Here is a 24,841-nt window from a genome sequence, read left to right as displayed (position 1 = left end):
ATTTTTCCCAGCTCTTTCATTTGTATGTTCAGCCTCAGAGAAAGGGGAAGGTGAGCAAGGCAGGCAGAGAAGTAAATGTCTGCTCCCTTTTTCCTCTCCTTCTCCCCAAAGATCATTTCTATCCACCTGACTTCTTTCCCAGATATGGTATCATTTGCTTCTGTGACTAATCTCTGGATGGGAGAGAAAATTATTTTGAAAGTTCAAGAGAAACATAAGCCTGCACATTTTTGAGTGTTTTTCTCCTCTTCCCTGCCTCTGAATGACCAGAGTTTTATTATTCCTCTTGACTGCATGCTGAGATAGGTACTTTCCTTTCAAGCAGGGCCTGCTGCTGGCAGCAGGCGACAGAAGCTCCAAACCTGGGATACTCTTTTAATATCTGAGTCCTCCACTAACACCAATACTTTAACCTTCCCTCACCTCCCACCCCCCCTTGGTGTTAATGGTTTTGGATAAAGACGGCCCAGGAAGGGTGAGGTTCCAAGGAAAGTTAGGTATTTTTAAGGGAAACCAACCAGGGCTCAGAATTTTACTCCCTTCACATGAAGCATGATCTCACCTCACGTGTCTTTTTACAGGCCTGCTCAGCCACAGGAGGGGCCCAGGTGCTGGTGTGTCATCACTAAACCCTCAGTGATGGGGAGCCAAGCTTTACCTCCAGCCCCAGGCTCTGCACAGTGAGATGTCTCCTGGAGACCCAGCAGTGGCAAATCAGATTCAGTGCCACAAACAGGGTCAAGAACAAATGTTTGGCTGCCCATGAACTGCTTGGAGGAAAAGGCAGCAGCAAGATAAGGTTATTGTGGGGATTGGATCCTGCCCTCAGGGCCACAGTTGGCCCAGGCACAGCCAGAGAACACAGCCAGCATTGTCCATCCTTCAAGCCACAACCACCGTGCAGAGCACATGTTGTCTGAACTAATGGGTCTTCGTAGGATCCTTCTGGTTGAGAGATGATATCACAGATTGTATCTCTGTCCACTTTTGGTCTGGGCTGTTGCTAAGAGAAAAACAATTCTTGGCAAATTCCTCGAAGTGCTTGCCTCCTACAGTTTGGATGAAGACAGTTTGTTCAAGAAAGATGGGTAGGTGTGAGTTTCTGTCTTTTCCCCTTCTGAGAATTGTTTTTGCCAGTGCAGAACTGAAGATGATAATGCTCCCATTAAAAATGAGGTGAACGCTCAGGCTAACATGAGTGGGTGGAAAGGATTTCAAACAGGATGAATCTGGGGACAAACCCACCCTTGCCAAGACAAACAGCTGCAGAGATCTCTGGAAAGAAAAAGGGCACTGCTGTTCAAAATGATTCAGTCACACAGGGCTGGTTGAGGCTGTGTATCCATCCGTTTGTAGCGAAAACCAATGGCTTTCATATGAAGAAAGAAAAGGTACATCATACGTCACACAAGAGGACTGGAGAACTGATATCATTAGGACAACAAACTGATACTCCATAGGACAACAGAGATATGGGCTGAGCACAAAGCAGAAAGCTCTCACTCTCCTTCCTACATCTGTCTTTCATTTGCTTTGCCTCTATCTGCCTGTTGTTGATGTTTTCTCACATTGTCTTGGTCCCTTTGTTCAAACTGCATTTCATTCCAGGAAGGCAGGGAGCTCCAGGTGTGACTGAGGGCTGTGAGCATGAACTCGCTGCCGCAGTTATTATTGTTATCATTCCTCTGAAAACCAGCCTGGTGGAGGTTTGGCTCGGTGTAATTTGTTCTGCTGTTTTAACTGTATCCTTGTTAAATGTGGAAAAGGGAATGAAGTGCAGTGCTTTGCACGATGGCTTGCACCCAAAGGTGCAGCCTTAGCTAATGAAGTGCTGGCATACTGTGCAGCAAGATGTTTGAGATTGCAGACTGAGACCTGCTGCTCAAATGAATCAGGTGTTCAGGACTCACTGCTCTTCTTTGTAATGGGAGGAACTGTATGTTAAAAAAGCCAATATAGACTTTGCAATGGTCTATAAAGTTTCAACATTTTTTATTTTAAGACCCCAGTGATATTCAGTAATTGTATTCCCACCATCCAGCTATTTAGCAATCTAAACACATACTATTTTTCCCATTACTATTGTTTTCATTACTGGCAGTAGACTTGTGGAAGTCTGGTTATTTTTGTCTTTGGACACTCCCTGTGTACATCTAACAGCACAGATATTTTAATACATTTTTCAGTGGTTCCCTCTGCTCCAGTTGAGCCCCTGGAGAAGTTATGGAGCCCCTTTGTGTGTGTTGGATGAAGACCTCTCTGGGATGAGTCTGGAGCAGACAACTGCCATAATGTTAAGCTCAACTCCAGCTTTCCCCCAGTCTGGCTTGATGTGTTCAGTGCCTCCACAATCAGGTGCAGCTCAGCCCTGATTCAGTGGGGATTAAGTGCACAAGCAATGGTGTGTTTTCCCTCAGATGTGCTGCCTCAAATACATTTGCCAGGGCCAGGGATAGCCCATGGCTGGACCACACAGACTCTCCAGATGGGCTGACACTCCAAAGACAGGATGGCAAGCAGCTTTGGCAGTCTGGTTGGTACTTCAATAGATAGACTCTTTTTAGCTTTGTTTTTCAAGAGTTTCCCTTCTATTTTGCAACAGGCCCTTCCTGTGCCATGTTTGGCTCATTCAAACCAGCTCCAGTGTTTATAACTCCCACTGCATTTCCTACGGTGGATATTTCTAAACCAGCTTTGCTGGTGGAGTCCTCTCCAAATGGTGTGTTAAAGACCAAATGATTTAGCACATAATTAAGAAGTAAACAATGATCAGCAAGAAATCTGCAGCGTCAGCTACAAGGCATGGCTTGGGTGCAAGAAAAAGCAATATGCCAAGAAAAATGAGTAAATCTCCGTGTCTCTGTATCTTGATGTGGAGAGGGAATGGAGTAGCTAGAAGGAAAGAGCTTGGTTCTGCTTTCTCTATGTTTCATCCCATGTTGGTGTTGGGCATAAAAGAAGCAGCATGCCTAAGTTCCACAAACAGAATGTTCCTTTTTTTCAGTGGTTTCAGTAATTTTTCAGCTTTTAGTGCAAAGGAAAGAATCAAGACACACGAGATTATTGTGCTATGGATTTATAATAACATTTTATTAATATATTATGCTACAAAAATATTTTGATAAAATAATATTAGAAAGCATCTTTTTATTACACTCTTCAAAACAGTTCACAAAAGCAGGAGGCGGAACAGGAAAAAATATCTGAAGTACATTTGAATTGAAAACTGACAAAGAACGCAATTTGAATTTCAGTGTGAGCATGAATCTGCAGGATGGTTAATCAGTCCTGTAGAAGGAAAGTATTGACTACTTATTGCAAAGACCTCTCTGCCTTTATCTAGATTAAGGTGCCTCCTGAAATGTTAGTCACAGGAAAGGCTGAATTTGGGTTGGGACAGAACACACACAACGCACACATTTAAATGTACACACACATACCCCCCTATGATCTCAAACGTCAGCAAATTATCCTTCTTCTTCAGTTAAGTTAAAACATGCTTAAATTGAAGCTGAGTTTTAGCACACTCCATGGAACATTGATCACTTCAGAGATATGACAAGACCATATAACTTTTGGATACAATACAGAAATACGGTACTACGCAAAGTTTGGCATGGTAACATTTATGCTGAGATAATAACTTTGGCACTTTGGTTTCTCTAACATAAATACATGATGGGAAATTCCTCCCTAACAGTGGTATATGGTAATGACTGAGTCATATCATTTGACTAATCAATGCACTAAACAGAGATTAAGTTCTCCCTCTTTCCATCTCCCTCTTTCTCCACAACCGTATATTGAAGAACTAAGATAAATATACAACTCTGTACCTTGGGTGTTCCTAAATTACAGTGGAGGTTGGAGGAATGGGAAGGGAAGTTCAACAAAGCAGATTTTTGACACCTGTATAAAGCATAGTTATCATAAATCATGTTCATCATTTATTGCCAGAAGACATATTGCATTATTCAACAGCTCGAGGGATTGCAGAGAAACTACATCAGTCATAAAATATAAAATACCTTCTGTCCCAGCTTACTGACTGGTTCTCCAAGTGGCAGTGCATGTTAATATAGTATCTGTAGTTAAGCGAGAAAAGCATCAAAACACTGAAAGAGGAGAAATTAGATTTGTTGCTGATGACATGGGATTATTTATCCCACCAGGGCAAGACCTTGGCAGATATTCAGCATTTGTTTATAATGCTACAGTTACATTTAAAATGAATTGTGTTGGTGTCAGTTGTAGCTGAGTTGAGAAGATGAATCATGCGACCATTGAGCTTTGGATTCATCCAAAGTCATGTTCTAGACTGCCAGACACTGGGTGACTCTTGATGGTGTTTCTCAGAGATAAGCTGTTATATGTAGTGGGCATGAATATTTTTGTTAAATCTCTTGCCTTTGGAATCTTGTGATTACATGGGAATTTGAGCTTTCCTTCAGAAGAAAGAAAACAGTTGGTTTTTAGTTTTCTGAGAAACCCACAGAGGAAATTGAAGTCCCCTGAAGTTGGTAGTCAGTGTTGCTTCCAGAGCACGTATAAAATCTGGTCCAGTTTCTAAACTCATGGTTTAGAAAACCATTAGAAATTCAGAAATCATGATCCATTGCAATGGGTGTGCATAGGTCTGTGCTAACCAGTACTACTGTGCTTTAATGAATGCTGATTAGTAAACAACCCATTTTATCAACCACAGTGAGGGTTTATTATCCAGCATTGGTCTGCATACAGGTCATGTATTGAAGAAAGTGACCCCAAGTCATATTTTAGGGTAAGATGAGAATAAAAGATGTGTTTGGTTAGAGAGCTGTGCTGAAGGCTTTCATGTGGGGCTCCTGAGCTACAATCTACAGAAACCTACTCAACCTTTAAGTCATGAGCCAGAGACAGCTCAGATGACTGAGGCAGCTGCTTCTAGGTGGCAAAAATCAGGTGTGTAGACCCCAGATCCAAGAGACACCTTGTTTCGACACCTGCACAGCACAAATGTGGGGCACCAGCACAAGGGTTCCAGTAAAATTTATTAATTTCCCAGAATTACAGACAAAATCCCAGGAAATGCAAAGATGTTAAAACATACTTCAATATCCAAGCCATTTACATCCTGTGATAGCCAAACATACCACAGTATCTGAGCTAATGAATATTGAATATTACTGTCCAGTGCAGGAGGAACTCCAAAAACCTTGCTGGTGACAAAAGAGTGACTATTCTGTGCAGCACGATAACAGCTGGGAGTGTGGAGAGATTTGTGTGCTCCTAATATTAAAAAAAAAAAAGCTCCACAGCTTTATGGAGAAAGCCACAGATAGGGAAACTTCAGAACTGTAATTTCTAGTCTTGATCCTGTTTGTTTTCCTTACAGTCTTGGACAAGTTGTTTCTGTTTTCTGCTTTTTTTCCTCTCCCTTATCTTTACATGGTCTTGTCTATTTATACAGTAGGTTTTCCAACACCTGGAATTATTCCTGGGATAGTACCACAGAATAATTTCTGGATACGATTCGGTTACAACAAATAAAATTCAATGGGTTTTGGTTTGTTGGCTGTTCACTTTTACTATGTAACTTATCATCACCCTTAAGATTTGCCTACCTTATTTCCAGTTACATTCTTGTAAATAAGACATTATAATTCAGTTTTCATCTCTGCCTTGAACACATCAGGAGAACCAATAATCTTTTTAAAATGCATTAATGTTGAATTTGAAGGTCTGTTAAACCATTATATTCAAATGCAGGCATTTCTAGAGCAATAGCTCAAATAAAACCAAAATGAAAGTTCTCAAAATATGTTTCCAATATCCATCTCTGTGCAATAAATATTATGCAAGGTGAATGGCTTCTGTCCAAAACTTACATCTATAATCTTCTGCTAGCCAAAATACACAATATGAAAGTATGCATGGGGTCTGTTTGAATCTCACATTTGGGGCAAAGCTCAATGTTTTCCATTCAGCCTTATCAACCATTGTACTTGAAGAAAAAAAAAGTAAGTGGGGAAGCTTACAGCACTCTGTGCTGTACCCATTTCAATTGACCATAAACCTACACAACCTGCTGTCAAAAACAGAGCAAAGGCTGGGGGTCACCGTGTCCAGTAATTTAAAAGGAGTATTGTCCCTGGCCTTTGCAAGGCAATGGGCTGGGATGCATGAGGGAAATGCTCAGTATTTCATCATGAAATCACGTGGTTTTTGTAGTCTAGTTACTTTCCATCCTACTTTCCTGAAATAACTGGTACGACAAGGAGCAAACTGTGAATTCTGAACTCTCACTCACTGCAGAGTCTTGCAGGTTGCATGGAATCATCTGCAGCTCTGGAGACCGGGCAGTAGGGCTGATGGGAAACTTACAGGGTTGTTTTCAGCCAGAATTTTATCAGTATTGTTATTATAATTATCATCACTATCTTTTTTCCAAGGTGGAGAAGCACTGCTTTTCCTTAAAGAAAAGCTTGTATTGTATTTTTCTAATTTTGAGACTTCTTTTTTAAATAAGATGTATTCATCACGTAGTTTTGACTTTTGGTTTGTAAATGACTTAGAAAAAAACCCCACTATTTCAACCAAAACTAATTTTCTAAACTCCTGTATCCAAAGAAATTTTTTCATCCTGTTCTGGTGGTGAGAAAACATCTACATGCCTTTTTAAACATAGTAATTTTTAAGATGGTGCAGGTTTTTTTTTCCCCACAGATGTTGTAAATCTCATTCCTGAACAAGAACTGCTTGGGTAGGGAGCACATTTTTCAGTGAGTGTAAGGTGTCATAACTTCTCCATCTAAGTCAGGTACCCTAGTCTAAAAATGGAAGAATGTTCTGTATGTCTCCATAACACAGGGGCTAGTTTGATTCCTGTGGTGTTGAGCAGGTTTTGGACAAGACATAACTATTTCAGCACAGAGATATCAGCTCTATCAGGTCATGGTAGCAAGAGAAAGAGGAATTTGTACATGTTTTTTGCCTCCAGATTGTCCACGGGCATTAATACAACTGGTACAAAGGAGTTCTATAGATTAACAGGGCACTACATCTTTATAATCTATAGACAGACCAAGCTCTCTTCTCATTTATGCTGCAAAAGGTTGTAGGCTTATGTTTATAAAATGAGGGAGAGAAGAAAATCATTCCAAGTAGGATTATTCCAGACTTTAAAAGCAATTTTTTATTAAGAAAAAAGTGTCTTAATTTGCACTAGATGATAAATTAATCCCAGGGTAAAGAGAGAAATTGGTAATTTCCAAAGAAGTTAAATAGCTTAGTTAAAGAAAACAGGGGGAATGCAGAGGATTATCCTGACTAATGACTTACTTAGTCATGTAAAAATAACTGGTATTTTAGGCTGTGGCAGCTAATGGGTTAAGAATGTACCTATTTTTGTAATGAGCACAGGCTCCAGAGAGCAGGATCTGCTTTATTCAGTGTAAGCTATGCTAATGAGATAAAAGAAGTAAAAAAGATGTTCAGCAGAAATGTACTTATTGGACAGTTGCTGTAAAACAAAATGGTTAAAGTAACAAAGAAGGCATTCATTTGGTGTCAGTTCAGACATCTGCAGAATTGTCAGAAAACAAATATAGAAAATATTAATTTATCTGTTTCACCATCGCTACTGATTAATAGGGATGTTATTAACATATACAACAAGAAAAATAAGTTTACCAGTCGAATAAATACATTTTTTCTTTTTCTTTTTTTTTCTTTATATGAACATGTATATTTTACAAAACCCCATAGCACTATGGGAAATAAAGATCCTTCTACAAAAAGAAGATGTAAGTCAGTGTTACAATAAAGCTTTAGAGTTTCAAAATGTATCTGGGCAAAGAGACAAAATCAGCTAGAAGGCACTACTGAGTCACTGAGAAGGTCCAGCTTGTAACTGTTGTTGTCTTAAACTCCAATTCGTTCATAAATTATCTCTCTTCTCTATTCCAAGGGATTGCACGTGATACTAATGTGGTCAGGAGGGCTGCAGTAGGTTCAGGAGAAAAGAAGCTATGGCCATGCAGAGAGGAAATGTTATTGATGGCCATGAGAGGCTGGCTGGGGCTGAGCTTGTGAGCTGGGGCTGGGATGGGTGGTCGGGACGTGGCCTCTGATCCAGCTGGTTGGAAATCCAGATGGGAGGTTTGACTGTGATGTAGCCATTGGTTATCCTGATATAGGAAGGCAACGTGGTGGTGCTGAAAGAAAACACAAGAGAAGGAAATTAAAAAGGAGAACCCTTATTTCTGCTCTGTGAACTGTCATTCCAAGTGGTAGCAGCCACAATGACAATTCCAATTATTATTGTTTTTATTATTATCATTATTATTATTGTTTCATGCATTAGACACCAGGGAGAGAGCCAGAGACTGGTAACTGTGATGATGTGGAAACAGCTCTGATCCAGGATGTCCCTCAGCTTCTGGCTGCTGGCAAAATACAGCCAAAGGAGGGACTGCTCCTAATGTATCTGACTTACTGCACTCCAATTTTAAGCATCCCTTACTGGCCAGCATCAGAGACTGTGCTAAATGTATCCTTGTGCTGACCCAGGACAAGCTTGTTCTTATGTCCCTTCTTCACACTAAAGGTCTGAAAGTTTGCCTTGCCTCAGTGACAGGTCTTACTCACCATGGACCATATACTGAGTCCAGAAGGAGCCAGAACACATCCCTTCCCTGTTTCACAAGCCTTGAAGAACTTCCCAAGATCCCCTTACACAGCTGATAACCTTGAGCACCAAGCAGGTTCATTTCTTTTCCTGGCTTTAAGCCATTTTGGATCAAATCACAAAGCCAAAACCAGACTCAGTCAGTGCTGGGTTTCCCTGACTGCAGATTTGCCTCAATAGCAGTGTGATTGCTTATTGATTGTAGCTTGAGTTAGTACTTTGATTTGAATTTGCAGGTTGGAATTCATCATGACTCCCATGACACTGGAGGTCAAAAAGGTCCATTTACGATTGATTTGGAAGTTTAAGTTGTAATCTCCATTTCATAAAATGCCCCCACTGCATCCATTACTGGATGATCCATAATCCACCAGTTGTCAGGGAGCAGCACAACCGAGCATGCAAACTGCACAGGGTGGATTTTGGACTTAAACCCAAGACATTCTGCTGAGGAGCGAGGAGAAAAAAAGGCAAAATCCCCTGAAAAAAAAGATGTGACACTAATACCTGCAGATTCTCTAAATCTTCCATAAAGGGGATTTGGAGGCGCTGAAAATGACCCTCAAATAATTTTTTTATGGAGTAAGAAGCTATGCAGTCCTATAAATATTTAGTTACAGTATCCAAGATCTTGACCTTGGAAGAAAAAGGTTTTGTCTTGCATAATATCAGATAAAAGGAATGACATCTTACTTCAGATTCATGCACAGAAACATAATTTAGAAGGACTGAAAGCTTTTGTCTTTTTCTGTCTAAGCAATACCAAGATAGATTTTAGCTGAGATGCTTCAAATGTGCTGAGTCAATCACAAACTGAGAAGATCAGAGCCCACCCCGAAGAGGGCACTGGTCAACATCAAATCCCATGGACAATCCCTGCACATTACACTTCAGCCCAAGTTTTGGGAGAAGTCACTTCATTTCTTCCCTCATCCTTTATTACTGTCACCACAGCTTCTGGGTGGGATAGTTGTTCTGCAGCTAGAAGTCATCTTAACTAATGTGCAATGAATTAGAGTAAAAAGAAAAGGCAGTCTTCAATTAAAGACATAGGAATTGCTTCATGGGAGCAGATAATCCATCTAACCAGTATTAGGATTCTGACACTGAGAAGCAGGGCTTGTTCCAGAGCAACAAACTGCTGTGAAGTGAGAACTCTGAAATCAATGCTTGTTGGACAAAGTTCCCTGAATTCCCACAGGGAGTGGTTGGTTTATGTCTTGAACTGATAGAAGACACCCAGCTTTAGAGTTTCTGCTATATTGCATCAAAACTGCTGCAGTCACTTAACACAAAGAGCTGCTCTGTGATAAATTAATGCTGCTGTTTGCAATCTGCCTGGCAGGAATGGTACTGGATTAAGCACTGTGTGGCCAAGCTCCTGTAATGTAACATCAGTATGAACACAAAGCATCATTACAGCAAAATGACACAAAGAGGTACTACACGCTCTGAGAAATCCAACACCAATGCAGCCATGCCTCAATTTCTGATCCAGATCTCATTTATCCCGCTGACTGATGCTGTGGTGCACAGATCTGGCAACACTGACAGTGGGATCACAACTCGGGTTTTTCCCCTATACCAGATTTCCCTAAGGTACAGGTAGGTGTTTGTCCTCATCTTTTGGTACTGATTGTCATGTTACAGAACTACAAAACTTTACCCTAAATTAAATTTTAAACTACAAGGAAGGTCTGATTTTCAATTGCAATTTAAAAAAAAATCACCAAAAAGACTTCAAGTTTTTGTGTATCCTGCTGCTGATGCATTCTATGGGCTTGATCCTCCAGTGAGATTAGAGTTTCCCTTGCACAAACTGTCTGCTCCTCAGGGATGTTCTGTGCACACAGGCTGGCCAGGGAACCTGTAAAAGCCTCACAAGCCCACCCATTAGCCAACTACATCTAAGGGATTGCTAAAGCAGCCTTAAATTAGCGTTTTATGTTTCTGTATGTTTCTGTGTTCTAGTCAACTTCCGTAAGTGTTTCGTGTTTTGGGGAATGGGTTTTTTTGTTGCTGGTGGTGGTTGGTTGTTTTTGTTTATTTTCTTCGCTCCCTTGTTCAAAGACCTGAGAATTGTTGATCACTTCTCCTTAGTTAATGAGGTTTTTTTCTGTTTTCAAGTCATTACATTTGTATAAAAGCATTCTTGTCAAGATAAATACTGTTAGGCGGGGTTGTTTGTTTTCAAAAACTCCTTAAGCGCTTTACAAGAGAAGAACAGTGTGTTTCCACTAACATGTACAAAGCATTTGCTAATAGCAAATGAATCACAGTTTATCCATACAAAACATTTTCTTAATGTACTTTTAGCTGACTGCCAAGGTGGTTTAGAGATATTTAAAGAGAATGATCCCTTTTACGAAATGCTAAAGTTCCTTGTAAAACCTCTGGTCCCAGTTTGTAACTAGGCTGTTCTGTATTGAATGGGAAGAACCTTTTCCAGAAGCTGGTCCACCTCATTCCAGTGCAGGTCTCTCTCTTGGTCGGGGTGTTTCACTTCCTAGGGGTTACAGCAGGGCCCTGGACAGCCAGGTTGGATTATAACCTAATCTTAGAGGTGGCCCTGGTGTCAGGAGATGACTTCTGCAAACTCCCTCTGAGCACGTTTGCACGTGCATGTAGGATCTCACTGACCCTTGGACATTCCCTAAAGATGAAGCAGAGTCCCCTGAACTCAACCAGAAACCTTCCTTGGGGAGGATTTGTGCATTCCTGAACTGAACACAGAGAATAATAAAAGTGAATCACAGATCTGTGGGATAATAATCTAAATTATTATCATGTCTTCTCTTGCCAGCCCAGGATATTCTGTATTTCAGCCTTTTGTGTCTGATAAAAATATCTTTAATAAAACATTCCACATGATCTGTGGTTAACAGGCAACCACTGGCTCTGCTGTTCATACCTCTCTTTTCTGCTTCTGTGTATGGGATTGTTTTAAAAACTTGGAAGACTCCAGGTACATTTTAGCCAAATGACCTGCGGTATCATATTCATGAGCTTGTTCTTTTGATCAGATAATAGGGCAGTTTTTCAAATCAGTGCATTACTCATACATTGTCTTACCATCATTAGGATGTGTAAAACTTTCCCCAAAAATGGGGCCTCAGGCACAAGCTTTGTGCACAGATTCTACTGAATGCAATTACATGGTCCAAGTCCTCTAAGCTGGGGGGTGTGCTGAAGCACCTTGATGATTTGGGAGCATTTTAAAGCTGAAAAATAAAACAAACACACATGCAACCCATTGAGGGAATTTCTGCTCTGGTTTGTCTTGCAAGGACTTTCAAGGGAGCTCACAAACTGATTTTTAGCATGACTCGGTTCATCCATGTAAGCAGGGTTCATCTGACCACATGGGACACCACAGCAGAAGGACACAGGTTAGGACCAGCAGAGTCTTTCTGGCCCATCTGCCCCAGACACAGGAACAAGATCTAAACCCCTCCTGACATTTATGTCTAATCCAGTCTCAAAAAAACAGTGATAATGACAGCAATTCCAGAGTCTGTCCAGACATCATTCCAGCATTTCACCATTTCTGACACCCAGAATTACTGCCTAACGCTTCACCAAATCTCCCTTGCTACAGTCTAAGGTCACGACTTGCCCTATCCCCATGGATGGGTTTATTCCTTTCCTCTTCTCCGCAGCCTTTCACATATTTTGAAGATTTAACCATTTTTCACCTCAGCTTTCTCTTTTTTAAACAAACAATTCCCTGCACCCTTCTTTACAAGTCCTCAAGTGCTTTCCCTCCATCATTTCCTCTGCTCTTCCCTGGCTCTGGTCCATGTCTTCTCTGGAATGAGATGCCCCAAACTGGAAACAGTAGGCCTAGGTGAGATCCCACCAGCCCTGTGCTTGGTGCAGGAGGTACCACTGCCTCTGTATCTGCAAAGTACATGAAAAACAGGCAATCTCCAAGAGGACAGACAGTACTGGCACTACTTTTTGCCCCCTAAGTCCAAACCACCATTATGGTCCCAGGAGCTGTTCTGAAGCTCATGGAAAACTGGTGGTTCTCTGAGGGGGTGAGGACGAACCCAATTATGCTGACATTTCTATCCATTTTTATCTGCTGCCAGGCCTTGGTCCCAACGTGGTTCTGTTCAGGGTGGAGGAAGTAACCTTTTCAAGTATAACTTACAAAGTGTTTGGGGATTTTTCTGGATCAAAGGAGCTATGTAAACACAAGACAACTATTTTTAATAAATGTAAGCAAATGTTGACTCAGACGGCCCTTCTTACAATAGAAGCTGATGAAAGAAGCTAGATTGAAACCTGAAAAATGCATGTTTCAATTGAAAACCTAAAAAGCTAGTAAAGTGAAAGAAAATTTTTGAGTAAATACAATAATGACTGTTTTGCATTTGTGATTTGATGTTAACCTTATGATGGCTAGGGCTTTTCTTAAGTGATATTAAGCATATGCTTCCTGTTTCTTTTCAAACAAAATTTGCCCTGCTTTTTTTCCCCCTTTTTTTTTAATGAACAGATGTGAAAGGACTGATCATATTATTTTTCTGGTGATCAGAAATAATGTTCTGCAAGTGAAGACAATTATTCTTGGAACTAACCAGGCCTATTTATGTCACCAAAATTTATTCATCAAGATTTGAAAAATACATCAGCTTAAAGTTCAGGGACCAATCCGTTGCAGTCTGTAAATGAGCTGGCTGGCAAGAAGTCTGACCACACATTTGAAAGAAAAGGAAAGAAAAAGTGCTCAACCAAAAGCTAAAAGGAGTATATTGGGGGGTAAAATATCCACTAGAACTATGTCACAAAGATTTAACTTTGAAGACCACTAGAGTAACCTCTTAAAGGGAACAGGAAGTCCCCAATCTCCCTAAATTTTCATATCATTATTTAATGTGTTTCTGGAAGGAATTCTTTAGATCAACATAGGTTCTATTTCCCCCATCTATCTCTTCATCATTACCTTCCTTTCAGACAAGGTTCTTGCAGCCTGTGGGGTAAATCTTGCAGGATGCTGAGTCCTGTGGTCCCAGATGAGCAGGACTGAGAGCACACAAGTGCTTCCAGCACTAGTATTCACATACCTACAAGTCAGCACATCCTAAAGCCCTTTGTGGGACCAAGGCCAAGAGGCTCATGCTTTCACAAGGTTCAGTTCATTAAAAAAAAAAAAAAAAAATCCAACCTGGATCTGATTAGGGAATCCAGTTTTTGGTCCAGAGGAGGCCACTGCTTATTTGCAGTAGTGTAGTAAAGTGCCTTAGCATGTCTGAGTGAGTAAGCACTATCACATGCTGGTTTGGGGCCAGCAGAGAAGATACGGCATGAGACAAAGAAGAGCCTTGTCCCTGCTATTTTTTGGTTACCCAGGGTTACTGGGAGCCTGGATCTCTGGCCATGTCCCACTGTGCAAGCACCCTCCCTGTGAGCAGCACAGCCTCAGCCACGCGATGGACAGAGGGGTCAGCAGCAGCACCAGGAGCATTTCCACAGCCCTTCACTGTCCATCTGAACTCTGCTTCTGATGAGACTCAAATCGGAGCCATCTCTCCATCTGAGAGCAATGTCAAGGTCTGATCCTGCCTTGTTTCAGTGCTCCAGCTCCTCTGGAGACTGACACTGAGCAATTCCCCTCCTTGAAGTGGGCACCTGTGAGCCTCCCCCCTGTGCAGAGGCAAAGGGCAGTGTAAATACCCTGGCAGAGATCTAATCCCCCACCCCTGCTCTTTGTTAGGACATCTGCCATGGCTCATCTCTAGGAGAAAGAATAGGATACTAAGGGAAAAGATGGAAAGGGAAGCACAATTTTCACCAGGGACTGGCTCTGAAAGCTGTGAACAGCATGCCATGACCACGAGCCACACTGTCACCAGGTACTGAAGAGCAGCTGGGGAGCAGGACACCGCACACAAGGATGGGATGCTTAAATGTGCCATTAAAGAGAATCACAGGCAGTCCTTCAGCTGACCTGGCCTTCACTAGGATTTAAAAGGTGGCCTTAATTGTGGCTATGTCAAATGCAGGCCTGCAGCCAGAGCTATTCAGCTGTCTTCCTGCTACAGTTTATAGGGAACAAGACATCTAAAGAGGACAACCCTTTCCCTCCAAAGGCATGTCTCCAGGGTAGGTGAGATGAGCTGCTTACAAAGCTCTTTATCTCTGGAATTCACGTCCCCTGTATCCCAGCCAAGCTCTGGCCCCACTGGGGGCTCTGACTGGTAGGGATGGGTTCCTAAATTGGGTTAGGACAGCAGGGTGGTGAAAAGAAAAACTGCTGATTCTTCAGTGCAAAAAGCAGCAGCTGGTGGGACATAGCTCCCCTCTGCAGTCCTGCAGCAGCTCCCCAACACCAGGCACAGCAGGGCTGCAGCTGCTGCCCCTTCCGTGGGGTCTTGGCTCTGGAGTTTGACATCAATGAGGAGAAGGTGGCTCTCTTGGATCAGCGGCTTCGGGAGGGCCATGACGGTGTAAGCAGGAGGAGGCTCAATGCTGAAATGCAGCTCAGATTCCTCTGGTGCAGTTTTGGGCCCCTCTCAGGATGGGCTGTGGGCTGGAAGCCAGGAGACTTAGTTTTTATCCCCGACACCCACTGAGGAACCATCAAAAGCTCGTTGAATTACTTTACTGCTACAGGTCCCCTGACTCAGGACCTTGGAGCGTTAGTGTGACACCAGCAGCATTAACACAACCTGAAGTGTTTTGCAGGCCCTCGTTTTGATTTGCAGGTCCCCATGGCTCAGGCCACCTGCAAAACATCTCTGTGAAGACAAATTCAGCCCTGGAGAGACACTGCAAGGCTGAGCAGGGGCATCCTAAAGCCACACGTGGCTCACGTTGTTAAGGCAAAGTGGATCATCTGCTGTGGGGCCAGAGGAGCAGACAGGGATGGGACAGGAATGGATGGGGCAGTGTGGACTGTCTGAGACAAGGAAAGGGGAGTTTGCTGTGACAGCAATGCAGCCTGAGGGCTGGGGAACACAGTGAGGCAAAGGTGGACAGCAGGATGCATCCAGCAGGTAGGGAAGGAGCAGGTGAGGAACAACTCCAGCACAGCCCAAGGGCCCTTTTCTGAGGTGAAATTCCCGTTTGTGGGAAGGATTCCTGCACCTCATGGTCAGATTTAGCTTTTCCTATCCCCAGAGGAGACTGTGTATGGCCCTTTTCAACATCCTGCCCCGAAGTCCCTTAGGAAAACCCTGTGAGTACAAACCCTGCACCCACACCTGTGGCAGAATCAGGCCTGCTGCTCCTTCCCAGACAACTGCAGAATGGTGTAAAAACACAGAATGTTGTAAAAACCAATAACCTTTGAAGCACACCCTCTGAGTAATTACCCCATTCCCATCTAATGACTAAAAGATGTTATATTCCTCTCTGATTTGGCAACAACAAAGATTTTGACCTTATTAAAACCAGCTGATCAGGAAACTACATGTCATCCTTCAAAAAAAAAAGGAAAAAAAAGGAAAAAAAAGGAAAAAAAAAAAGAACCAAAAAAGAGCTAAAAAAAAGAAATTAAATTCTTTAGAATCCCTGTGAACAGTAATTCAAGATACTGTAGCTGAAGACTCATGATTTGTAGTAGTGTCTGGGTGGTCCCAAGACAGGAGATGACAACATTAGCTCTTTCCTTTGCCCTTCTAAGAAATGCTTTGATGATTCTCTAATATCCTAAGAATATCCCCTGTGATTCTGCAGTGGGACGAGGCAATCACAGAGCCAGGATAATGCATCCCAGTTTTACCCTGGCCCTTGCTAAGAGGGGATAGCTCAGAGCCCTTTGTTCCACCAGTCCTGCACTGACATCTGAGCCAGGATGTGCTCATGATAGTCTAAATAGTGATGTGGGCTCCAAACCACCCCCAACCTCGCCCCCACCCACTGCACACATCTGGCTGTGTACCTGATTTGTGTGTGCAATTAAGGCACTCATCATCACGGCTCAAATAACCACGGACTTGTTCCACTGCTCCTTGGACAGATAATGACTGCAGTTATTACAGCCAAAGTAAGCAAAAACATCAAGAGCACAAACACAGATGGGCTTAGTACTGGAAAAATCCTGCCAGCGAAGATTTTTGGGCAACCTGCTGATACACAACACGTGAGGAGTTAATTTGAGGGAGCTGCAATCAGGTGGTTTTGAACCAAATCCCAAGCATGAACAGAATATCTGTTTGTTGCCTGTATTTTGCAAACTGCCTGCGCTCACCAATACAGCCCCACATGCAAAAGAATTTATATTTTTGGGGTGGTCAAAATCATAATCCATATTTTACATCTTGGGCTCAACCTTTCAATTAATTAGAACCAGAGTGACTCACTCTGCCCTTTCCTCTGTGTACTCAAGTGTTTGTTTGGCATTGTGTGGGCCCTATGGCTCAAATATTTTTTGCAGATGCACAGAATTAACCATGCATGTTTAGATGTGCTTGGGGAACACATACATTCATAGAGATGTATATACTTGACCCTGTCACTTTTTTGTTAAACACTGTAAAAGATATCGACTTTCCCCTCCAGATTTTAAAATGATTTAGAATAGGTGGTAGTGGGGAAATACCTAACACATCCTGTCAAATTAAGTATTTTTTCGGAGACTGTTCTCTAAGATAAAATTATTTCAGCTATAGAGAAGTCTGTGCAATGTATTAAGGAACAGAATGAACAACCAAAATATAAACTAGCTTAAATGGATGTCCAATATACTGCATTTTCCCACTTGATTTTAATTTTCTTTTTCCTTCTCCCTGTTCTTTTTCCACCTCCACATAACAGTTTTTGCTTAGTCTGTATCACATTTTTCTCTCTAATTCACTGGGATCACTTTCTTGCTCACTGCTTGTATTTTTCCAGTGTCTCTCTTAGTAAGAATAATTAAGGTTGGGTCAGATCTTTGAACCAGTTATTTGGAGCAGTATTGAATTCAAGCTTGTACCACTGAATAAAAGCACTGGCCTCTTTTTCTTGCCAATAAGACTCACCTATAAAATAAAAAAAAAAGGTTCATAGAGCACATCTACCAGGCAGAAATGCCATGGACATTGAAGTGCTGCATTGGCCACAAGGTTTGGGTTCCTCCTGCTCCTGGCAAATACGGTGCCAGCAGTCACAGCACAAACTCCTTCTCCTCAAGCACTTCCAAACACTCTGAAAGCCTGGAGATGCCATCAGCGCCTCATAAAAAGCTGCTTGCTGGCCTGCAGGGCTGGAAGACTGAAAAACCTTTCCCTGCTGGGTGTCACAACCCAGACCCTGAAGTGTCTCTGCAGAACTGAGCTTCGGAGAGCGTGGTCTGCAGCACGTCTCTCCATGGTACTGCCACATGAGGCACTCCTGGCACCCAGCAGCTCCCAGGCACTAAGCCTGGCTCCCTGAGCCTGGGCTCGGGCCCCAGGTATAAAGCTCACTTTGTTCAGTCAAGCTATTCAGGAATTGTGAAGAGGTGATGTGAGCGAAATCTGAATTTGGCCTGGCATTTTCATAATTGCAGGAACCCGGCTTTTACAGCATTAAAACCATATGAATTCAAATAAATCCTACTTCTCCTTCATCCCAGTGAGTAACTGGACCTAGACCAAAGCTGCCCTTTGGGATCCTGCTGGGTTTCCAGCCTGCAGCGCACCCCACGTTCCTGGGAGTGTAAGGGAATCCAATTTCCTCCTGATTCACTCCACAATGAATCTGTCTTATTAGATACCACAATATAACTGTGGTTGAACCCCTCCTATAAACCAACTGCCCACCACAACAGTAATGTGGCTTTACTCCCTGTCATGCTCTTCCTCACTTCATTTTCCAGGGCACGAAACTCACTAGTCAGAAGGGGAATAGCAGAACCAGAAATAAATCCCATATCCCTCACCCTTTTCCTCTGGGCTAGCACTGACAGTGTGTGTTTGCGCTCCCACTGAATTTTAAAGACATTTCACTTTCTTTACAGTAGCTCACTGGAAGATGAATTTTTTTATGTTTTATGGATTTTATATAACTCTGACAGAGGAACAGCAGATTTGCAATTTTTGGGGCTTAGATACTGCTAGATGTGTAGGTCACTCAAATAAAAAAATTCCAGCTTGGGGTTGTGGTGTTTGAACAGGTTTATTCTTGGCATTTTTTTCCCTTGCCAAAGGAAAAACCTCTGTATCCAGAACTGCAATACAGGGAGCACAGGTGCTTTACTACCCATTCTTGTGTTTGAGGAATCCAACTCAGCCTGGGCATGAGCCCATTCAGCCCTTTTTAGTGTCTGCAACTGCAGTCAGCCTTGTGAGTTAACACAAACCACACTCCTCACCCACCCCAAACTGCAAGGTAAATGTGCTACTGGGTATTGAATTTTCTCTGCCTGTTAAACCAGACAATTTATTTTTCAGCCGAGTGAACATAAAGAGTTTTGTAGAGCTGTGTTAAAATGCAGTTGAGGTTTAGAGGAATTACCTGAGGGTACTCAGTGCATTTTCCCATCTTATCTGTTTGATAAGAGCCAGATAATTTTAGGGTTTTTTGTGTGTGTGTGTGCAATAGATAATATGCCATGAGGAGTCATTGTTACAGACTCTGAGAAGCCAATGCTCAGAACATCTGGCTAGTGAAAGCCCTGGACATGGAAAATACAAATGTCAAGGCTCATATTTATAAATTGGAAGGGCCCATGACGACATCTGCTAACAAGCTTTCTTCCAGAGCCCCTCTGCTGTACATGGTTATTCACAAGCAACAACAAAAACGTGCATGGATCACATGTGTGGCCTGCCCTTCCTTTCAGGAACACGCTCCAATAACACACAAAAGCTCTGTTCTCACAACACAGAAATACAAGTGTTTGCAAACCTCACAGCAAAGCTCTTGCATACCAAACCACAGTGGGACATACACTGCTGGAACAGACTAAAAATAGCTGGGGAAAAGCCTTGCACTAACACAGAAGACAGTCAAACTCACTTGGTGTTAACTCTTTCAGTGAAATAAGCGCCCTCCTTTTCTGCCTTGCTCCACAGGAGACACTTTGTGCTATAAATCTAATCCTGAGGCCTTGTTTTTATGACTGAGTAGTTGTGGCTGGGAATCTCAAGACTTTAAACAAAGTCTAACCTATTTGACCACGGCAGCTCAATACTAACATTAAAACAAGCTACAGGTAAAATAAACGTGCTCCTATGTTCATAACCACAGGCACCTTTTCCTCAGCTTAACGCATTTCTGACGCCTGAGAAATACAAAACTGATCCAGTGTATGAGCATAAAGGTTTTGCTAATGACTTCTTATTGTAGGTGTCTAGACCACAGCTCACCCCAACACTCTTGGCACTGGCCACCACCACAGAGGCTGCCCACAAGGCTGCCAAGTTGTCAAGAGAAGGAAAAGCATCAGCAGAAAGAGCCTGGACTGCTTTATGGTATCCATGAATTTAGCAAAGAATACATGGATTCCACGCTGTCTGTTCAGTCTGCAGCACAGCTGGACACACACACACCTGTGTGAAAAAGCCAGGAAAAGCAAGGATGATGAAATAACAAGAAGATGCACCTCCTGGTTAAAAAATGAAGGGGAAGGATGCCTAGCTCTGCCTCCCACTTACTGCAGTCTGCATTAATGCCAGGAGACAAGGATATATGAGATACAAGTGAGACATGTCTCCATCTCAAAGAAGTTCTGCTGAAGGCTGCAGGCTCCAAATACCCCACTTTAGCTGGCATGGACAGACTGCAAAGCTAAGTGCAGTGTTTGTGTGATCACAGCCACCTGCAAAGTGAGCTCAGAGAGGTGGAGGTGAGTGCAGCAGATGGAGGTGCAGGAGGGGTCCCTTCCTTTCTCCAGGGCCCATACAAGCATGTGCGTCCAGAGTTAAAAAAGGCAGGCAGCAAGAACACTGGAGGAAGAGAATATTTAAGCAGGAAATAAAGATGGAACTGAAAAGTTAATAAGCTGTAGGAGTCCTGGCAGTGGACGAGGAAATGAGGCTGCACTGGCTGAGAAACAGCGCAACAAGTAGGGATCACAGAGGAAGAGATCATCAAAACTCAGCTGCTGCTGCTTCTTGAAACTGAACCCTAAGCAAACATTTTGTTTGTGCTGCATCAGACAGATCTTAGGCAGCTTCACAAAGCTAGCAGTGGTAGGGCTGTGTCCAGCCCCAGCCAGAAATACATCAAGCTGGGACAGATATAAGAAGGTATTATAGACTATCTTTACTCCACACATCTCAAATGAGAAGTAGAAAACAAGAAGGGAAAAGAAAGCTCTTCATAGGCTCCATAAAACATCTTGCATTGTATTTTCAATCTTAATCAGCACTGAGGAGGAAAGAGCAGAAAGTGCTCTTGGATATCCAGTGCTGAAAAATACCTCATTGTTCAAAAATCCTAACTTGTGTGCTCCAATTTTGTTACTCGTTTGCCTTCAGAAATATGGATTTAATATTCCTGATGGATTTAAATTTCACTAAAATAAAATACCTAACGCATTACCAACAGAGAATTTAGTTTAATGAAGCAAAACTGAAATCTATACACAAATTACGTTTCCAAAAGACTTCTGTGTTCTTTAATGATTTTACTTTCAGCTATTTATAGCTTTCATTAAAATAGCGTTTGCATACTGCTTTATATGAATTGGTCATACTGGTGCTGAGACACTTAAGCAACAGTGAAAGTAAATATTCAAGGCTTTTGCTTGTTTTTCTCTAAGTTTATCTGTGTTTGTTTCATCCCGCAGGGGCAGTGCATTATTAAGAACAACAGAACAAAGTAAAACACGTGGTCTTCTCGTGTTTAGCAGGTAAAAGTGAGGCTGCACATCTTTTCAGCCCCATCTGGAGGATAACAAATTGACTCTTTGACTTTACAAGGGGAAAGAAGTTATCAGTCACGGCCAGCTGACAGGGAAGGTCTATTAGCACGGAGATGCTACAGGTTTGGACACGAATGTCAGGACTTCCCGTCATTACTGAGATGCATTAGAGAGCTGTGTGCTGAGCCCAGGTTCCACAGCTTTAATTAATATATTCTGTGCACTCTGACCAACTTGATAATCCAAGAAGCCTCAATAAAAACCATCTAGGGAGGGAGGATATGTCATCACCGTATCATATGTTCCTGTCAGGAGATTCACCTCTTGTTTTTACTGCGCTGAGTTACACCGTGCTCCTATTTTACTTTCACTGGAGGGCTCGTGTAGCTGGGGCTATGCAAAGGGCATGAGGACAGAACTGCCAGTGCCAGTGCTTGTTTAAAGGAAGCATTGAGCCATCTGCTCACCTTAAAGTAGGACCAAATGGAAACAGGAAATAACTGAGGAGGGGAACATGCAGTATTCCCTACACTTACTTGGCTCTCTGCTCAGGAGTAGCTGAGGACATCTTCACAGATACAAGCTTGTATGTCTGAGAGAGGCAGGCAGTGCTGAGAGAAAGAAGGACCAACTGATGCACTGCTAAACTGCCCAAAATGTCTTCTTCTGGACACTGTATATCCACCAGGGTTCAAAAAAATTGTGCAAACTAAGAGCAGAATGTAGGCCAGTTGAAGATATGAAGGTTCTCCTTCCACCAAGGAACCAGGAGGGAGCATTTGTCCAGGAGGTGTTTTGGGACACTCCGAGTCACAGAAAGGTCTTGCACCCAAGCTGACATACCTTGAGGTTTTTCTGATGACTGTAAATGTTCATATGCCATGCCTTGGAGCCTGGGGGCACTCACTGATAGGGACTGTGATCAGGAAAGATTCCTGAGAAGGAAATCCTGCCAGAAGAACAGTGAAGGAAATGGCAGACAGAAGTGCTGGAGGGAAGCCAAGGGGCCACACAACCCAGTGAAGCCTCAGTCAGCACTGAGGTGTGACAAGGGAGGGAAGGTGGGACTCCCAACACCCCTACGCTCCTGCTGCTGGAGCAATCCCACAGGTTCACTACAACACAGAGAGGTCCTGAAGCTGTGCCCTCATCCCTGGTTGAACACAGGGCAAATAAGAGCAAAGGTGACTCTGCTCCCTTGGCTGCACAGGCTGGGGGAGGCAGTGATCCACCTCCCCATGAGCATCAGGAGGCATTCCCTGAGCAGTGTCCTGAGCAGGGAGGCAGACAGGGTAATTTAAACAAACAAGGCCCCAGTGATGGAAATTTCAAGCTCAAAGCTACCATATGGAGGGAAATCATCTGACCACAATTTACCTGTTAGACTTCAAAGGTGTCTAGGTCTCCTCTAAATAAAAGCAGTCTTTTCTTTAATGAAGTTAAGTACTGTATTTCAGCACCATGTGTTGTGAAAAGGAAGCAATTTGGATTAATTTACTGAAATTTACCTTTCAGATGCAGTTAAGTGGAATTAAAAGTTTGTCTGAGTTGACAGAGTTCTGTTTTCCATCACTGCATTGTCTTGAAAGAAAGGATAACAGGCTAAGTGCTTAAATTCCATCCAAACTGATAAGGTTCACTCTGTACAGGCAAACTCAGTGTAGTTTATTACATATTGTCTGCCTTCATCCATCACTGGTATACATTTTCCTCCCCTAAAACAACTGCTTCTTCCAAAATAAATTGATATTTGTGATGTTATTGCATTCATCTGGGGTTGAATAGTCTGCACTGGGCTATCAGAGAGCTGCCATTTCTACTTACAGGGAGAATTCATTTCATTTCCTGCTAATGGCAGCTTTTGCAGGGCTGAGCTTACATCTGGGACAAGAATCTCTTTTTTTCTCTTCTGAGAACAATTATTTTCCCTTAATTTCTTTCCTGTGGAAGCGTGTGTGCCCTTAGCCTCTTTCCAAACACCATCTTCACCCGGATCTCTTCCTACATGCTTTCTACTTTTTTCTTCCCACCACTGTACATATCTCTTTCACATCCCCTAGCTGCCACTGCTCCTTCCAAACCTCACCCCTCCTGCAACACCCTCCCAGTTAATAACACCCCTCCCTCCTTTTTCCCAGGAGCTTTCCTCCCTCCTTGCCTTAGGTCCCAGGATAACTCCCCCCAGCAGCTGGGAGAGGTTCTTACTTCTCCTGGGCTGGTTTTGTTGGCAGCCTTGAACCATTTGCCTGCTACAACAAAGGTGTAATCCTGACCTGCCCTTCACTGACCACTCTAGAGACCTCACAGGCATTTCTCTATTCTTTCAATTAACTGAGCATCTCGTCATGAAAAGCCAGTGAATGATCTGTAATTAATTATTTATATTACATGGGGAAGCCTAGCTAACACAGTGTCAACAGGAACAATGACACTCTGTATGCCAAACTGCAGCCTTGCAGCCCGAGGGTTTTGCCTCCCCTCCCTGCTGCCCCAGCTGGATTTTGGCTATGGGAGATAGCCAGGGTTTGAGTGTTGCCTAAATTCAAATTTCTCCCAAGGACAGACTTCAGATCTGCACATTTCTGCAAAATCAAGTAGCTGAAGGAAAAAAATCTTGCTACTTGAAATCTCCATTTACTTTTGATTCTTGACAAGCCATTTCAAACAGAAACTGCAGTCAGGCAGGACTTTTTCAGTTTGTTTAGATTTTGGGGGAAGGAGGCAGAAGGGAGAGGAAACCACACATTTCACCAGCATTTTTTATTTTTTAATAGCCTTCAGTGCAGCCGATTACCCAGGAGATCAGCAAATCTTAGCTCTGTCAAAGACAGGGAGGAGAGCAGAAGCTTTCTCATCCTCCACAGCAGTACTAACCCTCCAACACACAAATCTAAACAACCCAGGGGTGCCAACTCAAATGCCTCAGCTGTTAAGACAGAACAAAAAGAAAAGGACAATCTCCAAGGTATAACTGAAAGTAAATGCTAATAATGATGTGTGGCATTAAATGATGACTCATTTTTCACAAGGCCATTTCAGATTGTAGCCATAACCTTGGATCAGACCCGAATGACTGTGAGAGCTGAAGTCTTAGTGGAACCATTAATTATAGATTTCCTGGCTTTTATAGGTTGGAGTCAGACCTTTGATGTTCCTTTAAGATTGTTCTCCTGTGTTCATTTCCTTTGTTTCTGTGTTGGTAGCTTAAGAAAACACCCTAAGATTTCCATGGAAGTGTATGAGATCGCCTAGAAATACGTAGTCCATAAAAGCCCTGCAATTCATGGCTCATAAAGTCCTCTAATCCATGGTCAATAAAGCTTTGGAAAAGAGCTGTATGAACCACAGTCATTTCACAGTTCAATGAGGTTCATACAGGAATCAATAACCTG

General features: G+C 42.6%; 1 protein-coding gene and 1 long non-coding RNA gene across 2 annotated transcripts in view; one reads left to right on the top strand and one right to left on the bottom strand.

The window, feature by feature from the left end:
• Positions 1-3,272, top strand: part of LOC108448983 — a 116,343-nt gene extending 113,071 nt beyond the window's left edge. Inside the window, exon 2 of the long non-coding RNA XR_001865076.1 lies at positions 582-3,272. This is a non-coding gene — a long non-coding RNA (uncharacterized LOC108448983). The remainder of the gene's footprint in view (positions 1-581) is intronic.
• Positions 3,273-5,251: 1,979 nt separating this feature from the next.
• TRABD2B (TraB domain containing 2B) overlaps positions 5,252-24,841 on the bottom strand; it is a gene marked incomplete at its 5' end in the record, with an annotated part of 267,033 nt that continues 247,443 nt past the window's right edge. The window contains one exon of the mRNA XM_017743443.1: positions 5,252-8,195. Coding sequence (XP_017598932.1) covers positions 7,973-8,195 — 223 coding nt within the window. The remainder of the gene's footprint in view (positions 8,196-24,841) is intronic.

Source organism: Corvus brachyrhynchos, unplaced genomic scaffold (genome assembly GCF_000691975.1).
Source record: "Corvus brachyrhynchos isolate BGI_N302 unplaced genomic scaffold, ASM69197v1 scaffold48, whole genome shotgun sequence".
Taxonomy (NCBI): Eukaryota; Metazoa; Chordata; class Aves; order Passeriformes; family Corvidae; genus Corvus; species Corvus brachyrhynchos.
The sequence above is the reverse complement of the archived record's forward strand: the minus strand, read 5'-3'. Positions and strand labels throughout refer to the sequence as shown.